Source organism: Erigeron canadensis, chromosome 2 (genome assembly GCF_010389155.1).
Source record: "Erigeron canadensis isolate Cc75 chromosome 2, C_canadensis_v1, whole genome shotgun sequence".
Lineage (NCBI taxonomy): Eukaryota > Viridiplantae > Streptophyta > Magnoliopsida > Asterales > Asteraceae > Erigeron > Erigeron canadensis.
The window spans coordinates 1459452-1476140 of record NC_057762.1 but is presented as its reverse complement, the minus strand read 5'-3'; the positions used below and the strand labels follow the sequence as shown (position 1 = coordinate 1476140).

Genomic DNA, 16689 nt, shown 5'->3' with positions numbered 1-16689 from the left:
TAAAACAAATCTCCTTTTCTTTTTTAAAATAATCAAAATGTCCTTATATTATTAATATAACCAACATTATTCATAAGTCTATTGAATCAAATACTCAATATACTTTTAATAAAATTAATTTACAATATCTACCCTTTCTTCTTACAATATCATTCCATCATCTCATCACCGCCACTTTCACGCCGCCTGTTACCACCATCATCTCCAAATCACACGGATATCGTCCTGTCTCGCTAAAGAGTATAACTCGGCTGTACTATGTGGTTTAAATTTAAATACTCACCTATTACCCATCACCTAAAATAAAATAAATTTTAGGAGTAAAAATAAATACCTCCAGTTGCTATAAAATTATAAAAAGAAAAGTATTTAATTTTTGGTCAATATAAAAAAAATATAAAAATGGACACATTTAATGTGTTTCACAACAAACTTGTACGATATTTAAGGTGTGATTTCATGATGTAACCTTATACACACACAAACACAAAACCCTATATATACCATATATACACATATTGTGCCGTAACGTTTCTTACATACAGTGCTCGCTCTTCTTCTGATCGAGTGCTATGAATAACTTTCAAGCATTCGATTTGAAGTTCAATCTTTTCCCGCACATTAAAAGAAATATAATTCGATGTAATTCCAATCAGAATCATCATCGTGTTGTTCTTCCGGCTAATTTCGTTGGCCACAACAACAAAAACAACGATCACACGACGTCCGAAAACACACATCGTAAGCCAAGCCATGCAAAGGTACCTATAGATCGATTTAATATTTTTAGTGCATATATAATGATATAATTAACAACACATAAGCAGAACACGTTAAGAATTGTGCATATATCATTTCTAGGACGTACTAGATTATATTTGTGTATAAATATGTGTATACAATTTATTTACATTTACCTAGATATATATGAGGGTGAATCTGGTTATTTTTTAGAAGCGATAATCATACCACAGTTTTCGAGGTATTTACCATACTGTACATGTTTTATAGCATGTTGTACAAGTATATTATGCACCACAACGGTTAATTAATCAAATTTTGTAATACCAATATCACCTTCTTTTTTATTTTTAGGTATACACATGTAGTGATACTCTGTTAGCTGTAAGCGTTCTTAATTTAAGATTTTAATATCAAAATTGAAAAATATATTAATTTTGATGAGTTTCAATGCTTTAATTAATTTATGATTTGGAATTGGTACAACCTGTCTATTTGCATATATTAATATTTAATGTGATTTCTCATTTGCTAAAAATAAAATAAATAAATAAAATCCGAAGCAGCTTGGGTCACACTCACTTTATTGATTTCATGTGATTTTTTTTAAAGGTTTTATTTATGAATATTTATATCTCTATGATTTTGGTTTCAATTTTTTATAGGCAAAGAAACTTGTGAAGAAGGATAAATTTGGGGAAAGGATGCAAGCACTACAACAGATTGTGTCACCTTATGGCAAGGTTAAAGGCTTTTTTTAAGAATTTTTTTTATATGAGTTATATCATTATCATTTTATGTACTAAAATGCAAATAATTGTTTTTTCTAAATGTTATCTTCATACTATATCACATTTTCCACACATGGTCATCTAGTTGTGCTACTATTTGTCTTGCAGGAGCCAAAAGTTAAACCAATGTGTTTTCGAGAAGGAGGGAGTACTCGAGTGAAAAGGTATAGCTACTTAAGTAACCAACCTTATTCTAAGACTATTGATTACAAAGATGGATTTGTAAGATATAAAATCATTAGGAGATGGTTAAATTTTGTCACAAAACACGATTTTTTATTGAAAATAAATTCAAACATGATGAAAACGATATGTCGCAAATAACTTGAGATACTTTTGTATTAGTAGAGTCTAGATTAAAATTTCATATACGATTGATATTATAAAGTGAATAATAGTAGCCTTGACGAGTCAAAGAGATATCACAGAGAGATATTAGAATCCGGACATTACTAACGGCATAGGATTAACGGAATTTGTGGTTTTAAAACAGTAATTATCTAAGAAATATGAAACAAGAAGTTATATATTCGAATAAACTTGGATTCAATAATTTGATTACATGTTAGTTCAACCATAATCAAATACTCGAAAGTCGTAATACACTACCAATATCTTGATTCATATCATTTGCATTGACTAAATCACTAAAATCATCATTAAATTACAACAAAAATATTATGTATTGGACTATTGGGGGTGGGGTGGGGTAGGGTAGGGTAGGGGGTTTGGTTACCCATCTCACGTGGCATGCATCACCTCTCATATTATATGCAGGCATACTAAACAAACCAAATACCCAACAAAAAACACCCATATTTCAGCAATTCCAACTTTCTTGCAACAACGTTATTATTATTTTTATCTTGTAAATTCTTGATTGATTCAACTGCTTTTCCACTTGTTCATGGTTAGTCTTTCTCATTCTTTATATTTTGAAAAAAAGATGATTTTTAGTGATTAAAGATTGAATCTTTTTTCTAAGTTTATGTCATTTCTTGAAATTTTTGTGCTTCTAGAATTGGGTTTACTGTGTTATATGAATTTAATAAGTAAAAAAGATGATTTTAGTGATTAAAGACTGAATCTTTTTTCTAAGTTTATGTCATTTCTTGAAATTCTTGTGCTTCTTGAACTGGGTTTACTGTGTTATATGAATTTAACAAGTAAAAAAGATGATTTTAGTGATTAAAGATTGAATTATTTTACTGGGTGTAATGTCATTTCTTAAAATTCTTGTGTTTCTTGAATTATTATGAATTTAAGTAGTAAGTATACAAAAGATGATTTACTGGGGTAAAGGTTGAATCATTTTACTGGGTGTTATGTCATTTTGTGAAATACTTGTGATTTTTGAATTGGGTTTACTGGGTTTTATGAATTCAAGTAGTAGTGCAAAAAAATGATGAAGAGGGTGTTGGAAAGATTAACTCATTACTGAATTTAGGAAAGCCAAATAATGAGAGATTAGTGTTTGGCAGAACAAATGAATTTTCTGGGTCTTGAACATAGTTTGAAAAAGCATGCTGGGACATGTTTTTCCAAAAATGCTATTTTGTAAACAAAATTTCAAACTCCTCCTTTGCAGTTAAAGATTGAATCTTTCTTACCGGGTATATGTCGTTTCTTGAAATTCGTGTCTTTCTTGAATTGGGTTTACTGTTTAACGATTAAACTTTGAGACTTTTTACTATGTTTATGTTAATTTCTTTCTCTCAATGTTGTGATTTGACTTTGGAATGCTGTCTAATTAACTATAGTTTTGTTGATTTTGACATTTTTTTTGGCATATGGGTATGCATCTTAGGAGGATCTTTTATGTGTTTTGTTGGGTTACATTTGTTTGATAAGATTTTGGATTAATCAAGTGGACATGATGAAACTTTATGTGATGAAATAATATAAAAATCCCAATATAGAATTAAACACAGAATTAAAAAGTAGATATGATGCGCACATTCCGCCTTTTTGATCCCACAAGTAACTTTTAGATTGGATCACTGACTATAAAATATTCCACATCATTCTATAAAAAATCAGAATTCTGGATTATAAAATACACATTGGTATCCATTTTTTGAAGCACCAAAGTTTGATCCCTTTGTGATACTTCATATTCAGTTTCACGTGGTTATTAATTTATTATCTGAAATTGTAATTTTCATTTGAATTCGCCTGTTTGATTTACAAAATTTGAGTTGCAAGTTCTGTTTTTATCCCCCTTAAGTTTGCTTCAAGAAAATAGTTAAGATTATTAAAGAAGAAAAAACCCAGTTGTTTGACCATTTAGGAATTTAAGTAATGCTGAACTAAACTTTGATTGGTCTACTTGGCAGTGGAACCATGCCAGAAGCTCAAAGAATGCCTCTAAATGGAAGCCTTAATCTTGGTAATGGTTATGTAAATGGGGCCATTTCATTGAGGTCTTCTGCTAGCAGATCTGCCATTGATGAATTTTGTAATGCACTTGGGGGGAATAGGCCAATCCATAGTATTTTAATTGCAAACAATGGAATGGCTGCTGTAAAGTTTATAAGAAGTGTGAGGACATGGAGTTATGAAACGTTTGGTTCAGAAAAAGCAATTTTGTTGGTAGCCATGGCTACACCTGAGGATATGAGGATTAATGCCGAGCATATTAGAATTGCTGATCAGTTTGTTGAAGTCCCAGGTGGTACAAATAATAATAATTATGCTAATGTGCAGCTCATCGTGGAGGTAAGTATGGATCCGACACTCGTTTATTTACATACCACTAAGTGACTGACTTTATGAGCCGGGTCATATTTGGCTTTTTATCGCACATCAGCTGTAGCTGTTTTGTATATGCCGAAAGACCAGTATATTGGGTGATCACTATCAATTTTCTTTAGAAGTTTGAGTTTGTGTCTGATTATTTCAGACTGCTGAGATAACACATGTTGATGCTGTTTGGCCTGGTTGGGGTCATGCCTCTGAAATTCCTGAATTACCTGATGCATTGGACGCAAAGGGAATTGTATTTCTTGGGCCGCCGGCTTCATCCATGGCGGCTTTAGGAGACAAAATCGGCTCTTCTTTAATTGCACAAGCTGCTGACGTGCCAACACTTCCTTGGAGTGGTTCTCATGTAAAATTTTCCACCATTGTTTTATTACTTTTACCATTACAGTGAGCTTGACACCTCTTATTTTTCAAAATTGGAGATTAATGCCCCTCAGCTATAAGAATTTGGATATTTATACCTTCTGATTTCCAACCAACATATCTATGTGTTTTTGAAAATCATACGTGTATCTATACCTCTTACTCTTAAATAATCTAATCCTTTTTTTTTCTTTGTTCAAAATCACACAAATATGTTGCTCATTTGTCAAATTTATATCTTTCAGGTGAAAATTTCTGCAGAGAGCTGCTTAGACACAATTCCAGATGACGTATATAGAAAAGCTTGTGTCCATACAACCGAGGAAGCAGTTGCTTCTTGTCAAGTTATTGGTTATCCTGCTATGATCAAGGCATCATGGGGCGGTGGTGGCAAAGGCATAAGAAAGGTGTGCTTCCTTACATTTGAGAATAATTTTTATGTGAAGTTGTCAAAGGTGTAGAATGAAGTGATAACACATTAATCTGTAGGTGCATAGTGATGAAGAAGTCAAGACACTTTTTAAGCAAGTTCAGGGTGAAGTCCCTGGTTCCCCCATATTTATTATGAAAGTTGCTTCCCAGGTGAGAAAACATTCTAATATCTTTCTAACCGTAATATGCATTTATCATTTTTTCTTTCTAAAAGCATTTTTTGTTGTCGGAAAATAGAGCCGACATCTAGAAGTACAACTCCTCTGTGATCAGCATGGCAATGTAGCGGCTTTACATAGTCGGGATTGCAGTGTTCAAAGGCGGCATCAAAAGGTTCACCCAATTCAATTGTTTAATTCATTTTTTCCTTTTTATCTTGTTTTTAATCTTTTTTTTTTGGATAATTTCAAGATTATCGAGGAGGGGCCAATAACCATAGCCCCGCCTGACACAATAAAAAAATTGGAGCAAGCGGCAAGAAGATTAGCCAAATCGGTCAATTATGTTGGAGCTGCAACTGTAGAGTATTTGTACAGTATGGAAACCGGAGATTATTACTTTTTGGAGCTCAATCCCCGTTTACAGGTGCAAGTGTTTTTTTTGGTGCTGTATATTGGAGGACACTAGATGTGATTCATTCTCAGTCATATCTGACACCTTTTTATTAGGTTGAGCATCCTGTCACTGAGTGGATAGCGGAAGTTAATCTACCTGCAGCACAAGTTGCGGTTGGAATGGGCATTCCACTTTGGCAAATTCCCGGTAATATGTCAGAATAAGCCATAAATGTAATGAACGGTTGACAATTGTTGGCCATCATACTTGTCTACCTAGCACTTGTCATTGAAATTTATAAAAAAGACCTGTCTATTTAGGAGTATCTTTTGAACCTTTTTTTCTTTGCTTTAGAAATAAGACGGTTTTATGGAAAGGAAAACGGTGGAGGGTATGATGCTTGGAGGAGAACATCGGTTCTTGCAACCCCATTTGATTTTGATCGCGCCGAGTCAGTTAGGCCGAAGGGTCATTGTGTTGCTGTACGTGTAACAAGTGAAGATCCGGATGATGGTTTTAAGCCCACCAGTGGAAAAGTTCAGGTTTTTGAAAAGACTTATGCACCCTTACGAAAATACCAAATATTATAAGTATTGATTATATAGCATACTGATTGACAACTTTTTAGGAGCTAAGTTTTAAAAGCAAGCCAAACGTATGGGCATACTTTTCTGTCAAGGTACTCTTGTCTCCCATTTATAGACATTTATGTAACTGCTTGATTGCCAAACTACATTTTTTTACTTGCTAACACCTTGGACTCTTGCAGTCTGGAGGAGGCATTCATGAATTCTCAGATTCTCAATTCGGTAAAGGCCGAATCTTGTTTGGGTTCTGTTTAAATGTTTGAATCTCCAATTGTTAGCGTAGTTAAATTTTATGAGAATCACTGCCAAGATGTTTTTTTCTCATTTTAGTTTTTTACATACCTCAGGTCATGTTTTTGCATTTGGAGAGTCAAGAACATTGGCTATTGCAAATATGGTTCTTGGGCTAAAGGAAATTCAAATTCGTGGCGAAATGCGCACTAATGTTGATTATACAATTGATTTATTACATGTGAGCAACTTGGCCTTCAAAGTTAAATTCGTTTTGATAATATTCATTTACTTCAAATAAATTACATTTTTTCTTTGTAATCTTCAAAATATATAAATTTATAAAGTACACACATCACATTGGGCGAAGAAAAGTACACTCCATAAAGTTTAGAATTTTTTTAAAAAAATTTTCATTCTTTTTTCTTATTCTTACACTTATTAGTGTGAACTTTCACATTCTTGATTTTTCTTTCTTATTTCTGCACATGTAGGCTCCAGATTATAGAGAAAACAAAATACACACGGGTTGGTTAGATAGCCGAATTGCGATGCGGGTTAGAGCAGAAAGGCCTCCTTGGTATCTTTCGGTAGTGGGGGGAGCTCTTTACGTAAGTCATTTCATATCACAATGTGGTTTCTCTATTACTTATCATCTTTTGAAGCACTTCCACTTACCATCGGCTTTTGTCGACCTCAGAAAGCCGCTGCTAGAAGTGCAGCCATGGCCTCTGACTATGTTGGTTATCTTGAAAAGGGGCAAATCCCTCCAAAGGTATCATGCATTCCGAAATTTAGAACTTGGGTTTTGTTTTTATAAAAATTGGTTAAAAGTCGTTATGTTTGTTTTACTTATTAATGTTTCATTACTTGCAGCATATATCACTAGTCAACTCTCAAGTTACTTTGAATATTGAGGGGAGCAGATACACAGTGAGTAACAAGATACACAAGCTACTAGGATTTTTTTTGTGTGTATATTAATTCATCTTTTCTGATTCTCGTATTTGTTGTTAGATTGATATGGTAAAAAGAGGACCTGGAGGCTATAGATTGAAAATGAACCAATCTGAGATTGAAGCAGAAATACATACTCTACGTGACGGGGGTTTATTGATGCAGGTATGTAATTCATAATGATTCATTTTCGTTTTCTGGGTTTATTTAGAACTGTACAATGTGTATCATATAAAATGCATCTTAACATTGGGGTGCATCTGTGAATCAAAATGATAATCACTATAATGTTACATAAATTGTTACTATTTAAGAAAAATGGGTATAACTGAATATACCAGAAATTATGTTTTACCGATTGATAATCAGTTTTCTTGCAGTTAGTTACAAACTGATAGTCGTAGCTGAAATGGGTCACCCAAACACTTGAAAGTGATTACTGCGACTTGAAGTTGCATTAATTGGATAATCACTTTCAAAGCGAATTGTTATATACACCAATAACACAATGATATCTAACTGGTTGATTTAATGTGGTAGTTGGATGGGAATAGTCATATTATATATGCTGAAGAAGAAGCCGCTGGTACTCGTCTCCTCATTGATGGACGGACATGTTTGCTTCAGGTGCCAACAACTTTTTTTGTTAACTTTTGCTGTAGTGGTGGCAACATTTACTCATCTATTTTTAAATTAGTCAGTTTGAGTCATATTTAAGATCTAAAGTGTCAAACGGGTTAAATAGAAAAAACTGAAGGAAACTGGTCAAATAGGCGGTAAGTGGCCTGTGTGTATTCAACACACATAACCTTCCAAATTATTTTTTGTTGGAAATATATCATTCTTATATCATATTCGGAGGACTAGTTTACATAAATAATTTTACTTTTTATACAAAAAGTGTTTGTGTTCAATCCAAAATCAACCCAACCTGTACTGTACAAAATTACCTGTTTTGACCTGAACCAGATCTGTTACCCAGCCTGATGGGATATCTCAATTTGTCACCTTTACCATATCCTTGCTTGTGTGGATTTTAAGTTTGCATTACTTCTTTTTAGAATGATCATGATCCTTCCAAGCTGGTGGCCGAAACACCATGCAAACTTCTAAGATACTTAGTCTCAGATAGTAGCCATGTCGATGCTGACACACCTTATGCTGAGGTGGAGGTAATGAAGATGTGTATGCCGCTACTTTCGCCGGCTTCTGGAGTTATACAGTTTAAGATGTCTGAAGGTCAAGCAATGCATGTTAGCCCTTTTTCTCTATTTTTTTATTCCATTTTCGTCTTCTTCAAATCATACACCGTGGACCCACGAAACAAAGAAAGTTTATTTATTTGAGCTGTTATGAATGACTTCATTTGTAGGCTGGTGAGCTAATAGCAAGGCTTGATCTTGATGACCCATCAGCAGTAAGAAAAGCAGAGCCTTTCCATGGAACTTTTCCTCTTCTTGGGTCTTCAACTGCCATGTCAGATAAAGTTCATCAAAAGTGTGCTACAACTCTAAGTGCCGCTCGAATGATTCTTGCAGGCTATGATCACGATATTGATGAAGTAATCTTTTCGCCGTATAAGGATTTTACAGTTTCAAAAAGAAGTTGTTCTTCTGTTAACAAGTTTAACCTTTTATTGTAGGTTGTCAAAAACCTTCTTCGTTGTCTAGATAATCCCAAGCTACCTTTCCTCCAGTGGCAAGAATGCTTTGCAGTTCTAGCCAATCGACTTCCTAAAGATTTAAAAAACAAGGCAAATTTACATCTTATAATTCTTATCTATTTTTCTTTTCTTTCAAATTGGAACATTGAAATGTATTTTTCTAATTCTGTTATTTGTATATTCAGTTGGAAACAAAATTTAAGGAGTACGAAGGAATTTCCACCCAACAAGCTATTGATTTCCCCGCCAAATTATTATGGGGAATTCTTGAAGTTAGTTTGCGATTAATAATTTTTTTTATTATACACATACACTTTTTCATATTTAAAGATGTAATATGGTAATGCTATCTGCACAGACACATCTTGAATTGTGCTCGGAAAAGGAAAGGGGAGCCCAAGAAAGGCTTGCTGAGCCATTAATGAGTCTTGTCAAGTCCTATGAAGGTGGCAGAGAGAGTCATGCACGTGGGATCGTTCATGCTCTTTTTGAAGCATATTTATCTGTTGAAGAGCTATTTAGCGACAACATTCAGGTGCGTTTTTTTCTGCTGTGTTGATCCATGTTTTTTTTTTTGGGATTTCTGATCGGGCATGTACTACCATAACAGTTCTTTCTATTTTATCTTTTTACACTACACAGCCCAATTTTTTTCAAGGTTAACACATTCCCACCTTAGCTTTAAAAACCTATTTACCTATGACCGGGTCGGCAAAAGTTATCCCTTTATTTCAAACTTTGAAACTGGTAAAAAGTCAACCAAAGTGTAGTTATTAATTCATTAAACCCTTTGAATTACTTTTCCAAAACTTGGATTATTATAAAATAAAGTTTCTGGGCAATAGTGTTTCCGGTCAACCAACCTGTTCAAAAAATGACATGATTTGACTTGTTTCTGGACATGATATAATGTTTCAGGCTGATGTAATTGAACGTCTTAGACAACAATACAAGAAGGATCTGTCGAGGGTTGTTGACATCGTGATTTCACATCAGGTATGTTAATTCCACTGTTTTGTATCTTCCATTCTAATTGTTTAAGTTAACAACCTATTTTATGTCGACACAGGGTGTTAAGACTAAAAACAAACTGATACTACGACTGATGGAGCATTTGGTTTACCCTAATCCAGCCGCCTATAGGGAAAATCTGATACGGTTTTCTCAATTGAACCACACTAGTTATTCTGAGGTCAATATTGTCATTTGACATACTCATACCAGTTTGAATATTTTTCCGAATCTTTTTTATGCTAATACTAGTTTGTGTTTCTCATTTCTTGTTAATAGTTAGCATTGAAGGCAAGTCAGCTGCTAGAACAGACTAAACTGAGTGAACTTCGTTCAAGCATAGCTAGAAGTCTTTCTGAGTTAGAGATGTTTACCGAAGAAGGTGAGAATATAGATACCCCTAAGAGGAAGAGTGCCATTGATGAAAGAATGGAGGATATTGTGAGTGCTCCTTTGGCGGTCGAAGATGCCCTTGTTGGTCTTTTTGATCACAGTGATCACACCCTTCAAAGGCGTGTTGTTGAGACCTATGTTCGAAGGCTATATCAGGTATTTTTGCTTCTCTCATATAAAATAATTAATTTGTATCACATAACTGGAGTCTGCATTATAACTGAAGCAAATTTCTTGGAATGTTATAAAGATGAAATCATAGTTATAGTTTCAATTAAAGGCATTATTGGTAACACTTACATTGTATGCATCATTTTGGTAGTGTGAGCAGAGTAGTGATTTTCATGGCAATTAAAAATTAAAATGCTTTGTTTCATCTCTTACTGAATTACACTGTTGTTCACAAAACTACTTAAATTGATTTTCATCTGAACTTTTTGTGCCAAATACCTTGGTTTTCCTATCCAGATTTACTTTTGTCTTTTTTACCCAACAAGGCCAGAGCAATGATCTTGATTTAGGTACACAAGATTCTTGTGTTAAAGGAGTCCTACATTTGATTAATGATCAACATATTTTTCAAATACCACAATTTATATTGTAATACAGGGTGTGTATTTTGACTTCAGACCTTTTTCAGCTATTTTTGTAGTAGGCAGAAAGTTGTTAACTGAATTAATATAAAAATATATATAAAAAGTGAAGAAATGTGTTTGAGTATTGTAATGTATACTCTATGTTTAGCTGGCTGGAAATGTTCCACTATCTTGTATATGTCTACTACACTCTTCATGAATTGCTAAAGAAAAGAATTTTGTGATGTAAATATATATTCAGTTATTTACACTTCTTACGGGCCAAAGTCACGTGAGGTTTACTGACCACTCACTTCATATCTGTTATCAGCCATATCTCGTGAAGAGGAGTGTTAAGATGCAGTGGCACAGATCCGGACTTATTGCTTCATGGCAATTCATGGAAGGACACGCTGAAGCTGTTAATGTGTCTGATTATGAAACTATTGATACACAATTGGTAGATAAGAAATGGGGAGCTATGGTTATTATTAGATCTCTTCAATTTTTACCTGATGTCATAAGTGCAGCTCTTAAAGAAACTACTTATAAACATCATGGCACAAGTCAAAATGGGGATGCCAATCCAAGTTATCAAGGTTATATGATGCATATTGCATTGGTAGGCATCAACAACCAAATGAGTTTGCTTCAAGACAGGTATACAATGTTTCATGTTGATCTTATGTATCGAATTTGTAAAATACCATTTGCTACAAAAAGTTGAAATAAAGCAACTTATTGTACCCAAGTTGTTTATGTGTACTGATGCTAGAGTGTCAAAACAGACAGGTTGGATAGCATGCCTAAACTGATTTGGGTCAAAACGGGCCAGATTAAATCTGCTCCCATTTGTATTAAAATCTTTCTATTTTACAAGTACTTAATGTAATATTGGATGCTTACAACGACTATATTATATCCTTTATTAACTTTTAGCTTAGTACAAACATACATATAATATTCCCTGTATTAACTCTTAGCTAAGTACTTAATGTATTTTGGATGCTTACAACAACTATCATATTACCTGTTTGACCTGTTATCAACTAAGTACAAACATACATATAAATGGCTGTGATAACTAGGTGACCAACCTTAAATTACCAAAAAGGTACTTGTTGTATTTTTCATCAAACTAACCATCTCATGACATTATGTCATTATGATATGCCATGGTATAGGGATAAAAATGGAAAAATGGGCCTAGTATCAGGCCATGATATTTGCCATGTTTACCAAAGGATAAGTTTGATGGATATAATTTTTTTTCCCCGATGATCTGAAATTAATGGACATGTTATCTTTTTAACTGCAGTGGTGATGAGGATCAGGCTCAAGAGAGAGTCAACAAGTTAGCAAAAATACTCAAAGATAAAGAAATAAGTGTGAAACTAAAAAATGCAGGATATGAAGTTGTAAGTTGCATAATACAAAGAGACGAAGGTAGAGGCCCGGTGAGACACTCATTTCACTGGTCAGAAAAGAATCGTTATTATATCGAAGAGCCATCATTGCGTCATTTGGAGCCTCCATTATCGATTTATCTTGAACTGGTTTGTACTCTTAACACGCCTGAATACGTTCTTGATAACGAAAGAACAATAATTCATAAATGTATTATTTGTTTAGGACAAGCTTAAGGGCTATGAGAATGTAAAGTACACTCCATCACGTGACCGTCAATGGCACATGTATACTGTTGATGCTAAACCACTTCCGGTTCAAAGAATGTTTCTTAGAACGCTTGTAAGGCACCCGACAAAAGAATGGTTCTTGCCCTCAGGATACCAAGATTCGGAAGTTGTGGACCCACGGTCTCAGTTAACTTTACCTTTTACATCAAGGAGCATCTTGAGATCTTTAGTGACCGCCATGGAGGAGTTGGAACTTCATGTTCATAATGCTATAGTCAAGTCGGACCATGCTCATATGTACCTTTATATATTGAAAGAACAACAAATAAATGATCTTGTTCCATATACTAAGTAAGCATTGCCATCCTCTTTCTGAGACATTATATATGTATGGATAATATTATAATTTCACAAGTTGTAAACAGGAGAGTGGATGTAGATTCTGGTAAAGAAGAAGGTGTGGTTGAGACGCTTTTGGTGAAGTTGGTCCGTGAACTTCATTCGATGGTTGGGGTAAAGATGCACCGGTTAGGTGTTTTTGAGTGGGAGGTGAAGCTTTGTATGGTATCATCTGGTGAAGCCAACGGTGTTTGGAGGGTGGTGGTCACAAATGTGACTGGGCATACCTGCAATGTACATGTAAGTCATTAAACGGACTTTTTAGACATTTGACCATACTCGATATCTTTTACCTACAATGAATTTTTGAAATTTGTATATAGGTGTATCGGGAAGTAGAAGATACTGTTAAACACAAGGCAGTGTATCATGCTCCCTCTACATTGGGACCTTTACATGGTGTGCTGGTGAACACACCCTTTCAGCCTCTGGGATTACTCGATCAGAAGCGTCTTGTCGCCAGGAAAAGCAATACTACTTACTGCTACGACTTTGCACTGGTAAAATCCCCGTTCTTCCCTTTTAAGTCAGATATGCATTTGCTATACTATTTTTTACAAAGTACTGGTTCTTATTGATCATACTTGTATGTGCAGGCATTTGAAGCAGCCCTTGAGAATATCTGGTCATCAAAACTGCCTGGTGTAAGCAGGCCCAAGGGCAAACTTGTAAATGCGATGGAGCTTGTGTTTGCTGACCGAAGAGGTTTATGGGGCACTCCACTTGTGCCAGTAACGCGCGAGCCTGGACAAAATAATGTGGGAATGGTAGCGTGGACTATGGACCTCTGCACACCAGAATTTCCTGATGGTAGGACGATTTTAGTTGTTTCAAATGACGTCACATTTAAAAACGGATCTTTTGGTCCTATCGAGGATGCGTTTTTTGAGGCAGTCACTGAGCTTGCTTGTGCCAAAAAACTGCCGCTCATTTACCTGGCGGCAAACTCAGGGGCCCGTATCGGGGTGGCCGAAGAGGTCAGATCCAGCTTTAGAATTGGGTGGTCTGATGAGTCAACTCCCGACTCCGGCTTTCAGTATTTGTATCTAACTCCCGAAGATTACTCTCGTTTGGAATCATCAGTAATAGCACATGAAATTCGTCTATCCAGTGGTGAAACAAGATGGGTCATTGATACTATTGTCGGGAAAGAGGATGGATTAGGGGTTGAGAATTTGAGTGGTAGTGGGGCGATTGCTGGGGCTTTTTCGAAGGCATATAAAGAAACTTTTACTTTAACCTACGTGACTGGAAGAACTGTTGGGATAGGTGCATATCTGGCCCGTCTTGGGATGCGATGCATACAAAGGCTTGATCAACCGATTATTTTAACTGGGTTTTCTGCACTAAACAAGCTTTTGGGCCGAGAGGTTTATAGTTCGCAGATGCAACTTGGTGGACCTAAAATTATGGCCACGAATGGCGTTGTTCATCAAACTGTATCTGATGATTTGGAAGGTGTCTCGGCTATCTTGAACTGGTTGAGCTATGTTCCGCCTTACGTTGGCGGTCCACTTCCTGTTTTGCCACCCATGGATCCACCAGACAGGCCCGTCGAGTACCTGCCTGAAAACTCATGTGATCCTAGGGCAGCCATTTGTGGGACCGTGGATGGTAACGGGAAATGGGTTGGTGGGATTTTCGACAGAAACAGTTTTGTGGAGACGTTGGAAGGTTGGGCAAGGACAGTTGTAACAGGTCGGGCGAAACTCGGTGGAATCCCTGTGGGGGTTGTTGCTGTCGAGACACAAACGATGATGCAAGTTATACCTGCGGATCCTGGGCAGCTCGATTCACATGAACGTGTAGTTCCTCAAGCTGGGCAGGTCTGGTTCCCGGATTCTGCTAGTAAGACAGCTCAAGCGCTGATGGATTTTAATCGAGAAGAGCTCCCCCTTTTCATTATGGCAAACTGGCGAGGGTTTTCAGCCGGTCAACGTGACCTTTTTGAAGGGATTCTACAAGCGGGATCGACAATTGTAGAGAATCTTAGAACCTATAAACAGCCAGTTTTTGTCTACATTCCAAAAACAGGTGAGCTTCGAGGTGGTGCATGGGTGGTCGTTGACAGTCGAATCAATTCAGACCATATAGAAATGTATGCAGAAACAACTGCGAAAGGAAATGTTCTTGAACCCGAAGGTATGATTGAAATAAAGTTCCGAAATAAAGAGCTGGTAGACTGCATGGGTCGATTGGACCCACTAATTTGCAATCTAAAAGAAAAACTTAAAGAAACGAAGCTCGATCAAGCAATCACCCAGCAGATAAAAGCCCGTGAGAAACAGCTTTTACCAATTTACACTCAAATCGCTACAAAGTTTGCTGAACTTCATGACACATCATTCCGAATGGCTGAAAAAGGTGTTGTCAAAAAGGTTGTTGACTGGGCAATTTCCCGGTTTTTCTTCTACAAAAGACTCCAGCGTAGGCTGGCCGAGGCTTCTCTAATCAAGAGTGCTCGTGATGCTGCTGGTGACACGCTTTCACACAAATCTGCTCATGAAATGATCAAAAAATGGTTTTTGGACACAAAAAGTGAAGATATGTGGGTGAATGACGACGCCTTTTTCACATGGAAAGATGATCCATTGAACTATACTAGCAAATTAGCCGATCTACGTACACAGAAGATATCAAATCAGTTATTAAAGATTGGCAGTTCACCTTCCGATCTGCAAGCTTTACCACAGGGACTCGCTGCACTTTTGCAAGAGGTAAACCATAATATCCCGATTACCTGCCATTTTAAAATTCATAAATTTCACTGTTTTGTTTAACTTTGTTGTGTTCTTCTATGATGTAGGTGAATCCTGCAGCCAAAAATAAATTGATTGAAGAACTCAGGCGGATAATTGAGTAGGAATCGATAGGTAACTATTATCAAGGAGTTCTTCATTATAAATTTTGCCAGCAGTTTGAGATTTTTCCAGCCAAATGAGAAGCCTTTGAACCTGTGTACATTAAGGTGTTGATAGGGAGATAGAGTAAAGATAGTATAAATTGTAATTAGTGTTCACAAGAACTTTACATTAGAATCATTATATATCATGGTCAATTCTTTTAACAAACATAATTCAAATTCATATTCTGATATTCATATGTTGAAACAATTGCTTTTCTTTTTGATTTTTTTGTTCTCTTTTCCCTTCGGTTTCTGTTTCTTTACTTTACTTTCTCGTTTGCGTTCTTCTTTTTCCTTTCTCTCAAGTTCTTCTCTTTCCTTTGCTTTTTTCTTCTTTCTTTCGAGTTCTTCTTTTTTCCTTAACTTATCTTTCTCGTGTTTTACCTTCTCTTTCTCGTGTTTTACCTTCTCTTTCATTTTCTTTTTCATTTTCTTCTTCTCTTTTCGTAGGAGTATCCGCTTGATGATGTTCATACACATTCTTACTTTGGAATTATTGTCTGCAAATTTCAAATCAATAGAGAACTATGAGATATGCTTTAAATGGCATATACTTCTTTTTGTTTTTGTCAATTATTTATTTATAGGTGCATACATAGTGTTTATCAACATTGTAGGAAATGACAAAAGTTTGTTTTTCAAACGGGCAAACCAGATTCTCGTTGTAATCAACTGTAACAATGTAG

General features: G+C 35.6%; 1 protein-coding gene across 2 annotated transcripts; it reads left to right on the top strand.

Moving 5' to 3' along the window:
• Positions 1 to 1434: 1434 nt before the first annotated feature.
• LOC122586952 (acetyl-CoA carboxylase 1-like) lies at positions 1435 to 16211 on the top strand. 2 transcript variants are annotated; one of them, XM_043758993.1, is made up of 33 exons: positions 1435 to 1484; positions 1641 to 1696; positions 3869 to 4250; positions 4435 to 4641; positions 4904 to 5065; positions 5148 to 5240; positions 5328 to 5423; positions 5502 to 5675; positions 5759 to 5852; positions 6000 to 6187; positions 6274 to 6324; positions 6415 to 6454; positions 6580 to 6704; positions 6958 to 7074; positions 7164 to 7238; positions 7340 to 7396; positions 7481 to 7585; positions 7961 to 8047; positions 8482 to 8673; positions 8793 to 8981; positions 9063 to 9173; positions 9269 to 9355; positions 9442 to 9618; positions 10002 to 10079; positions 10153 to 10275; positions 10374 to 10643; positions 11394 to 11722; positions 12381 to 12618; positions 12695 to 13050; positions 13125 to 13338; positions 13422 to 13598; positions 13695 to 15815; positions 15905 to 16211. In XM_043758993.1, exons 1-33 carry the CDS (start codon positions 1446 to 1448, stop codon positions 15959 to 15961), a joined length of 6867 nt encoding a protein of 2288 aa, XP_043614928.1. In that variant the 5' UTR covers positions 1435 to 1445; the 3' UTR covers positions 15962 to 16211. The 2 variants fall into 2 exon arrangements, with proteins under 2 accessions (XP_043614928.1, XP_043614929.1); XM_043758994.1 differs by lacking the exons at positions 1435 to 1484; positions 1641 to 1696 and adding an exon at positions 2374 to 2442.
• The last annotated feature ends 478 nt before the right edge of the window (positions 16212 to 16689 follow it).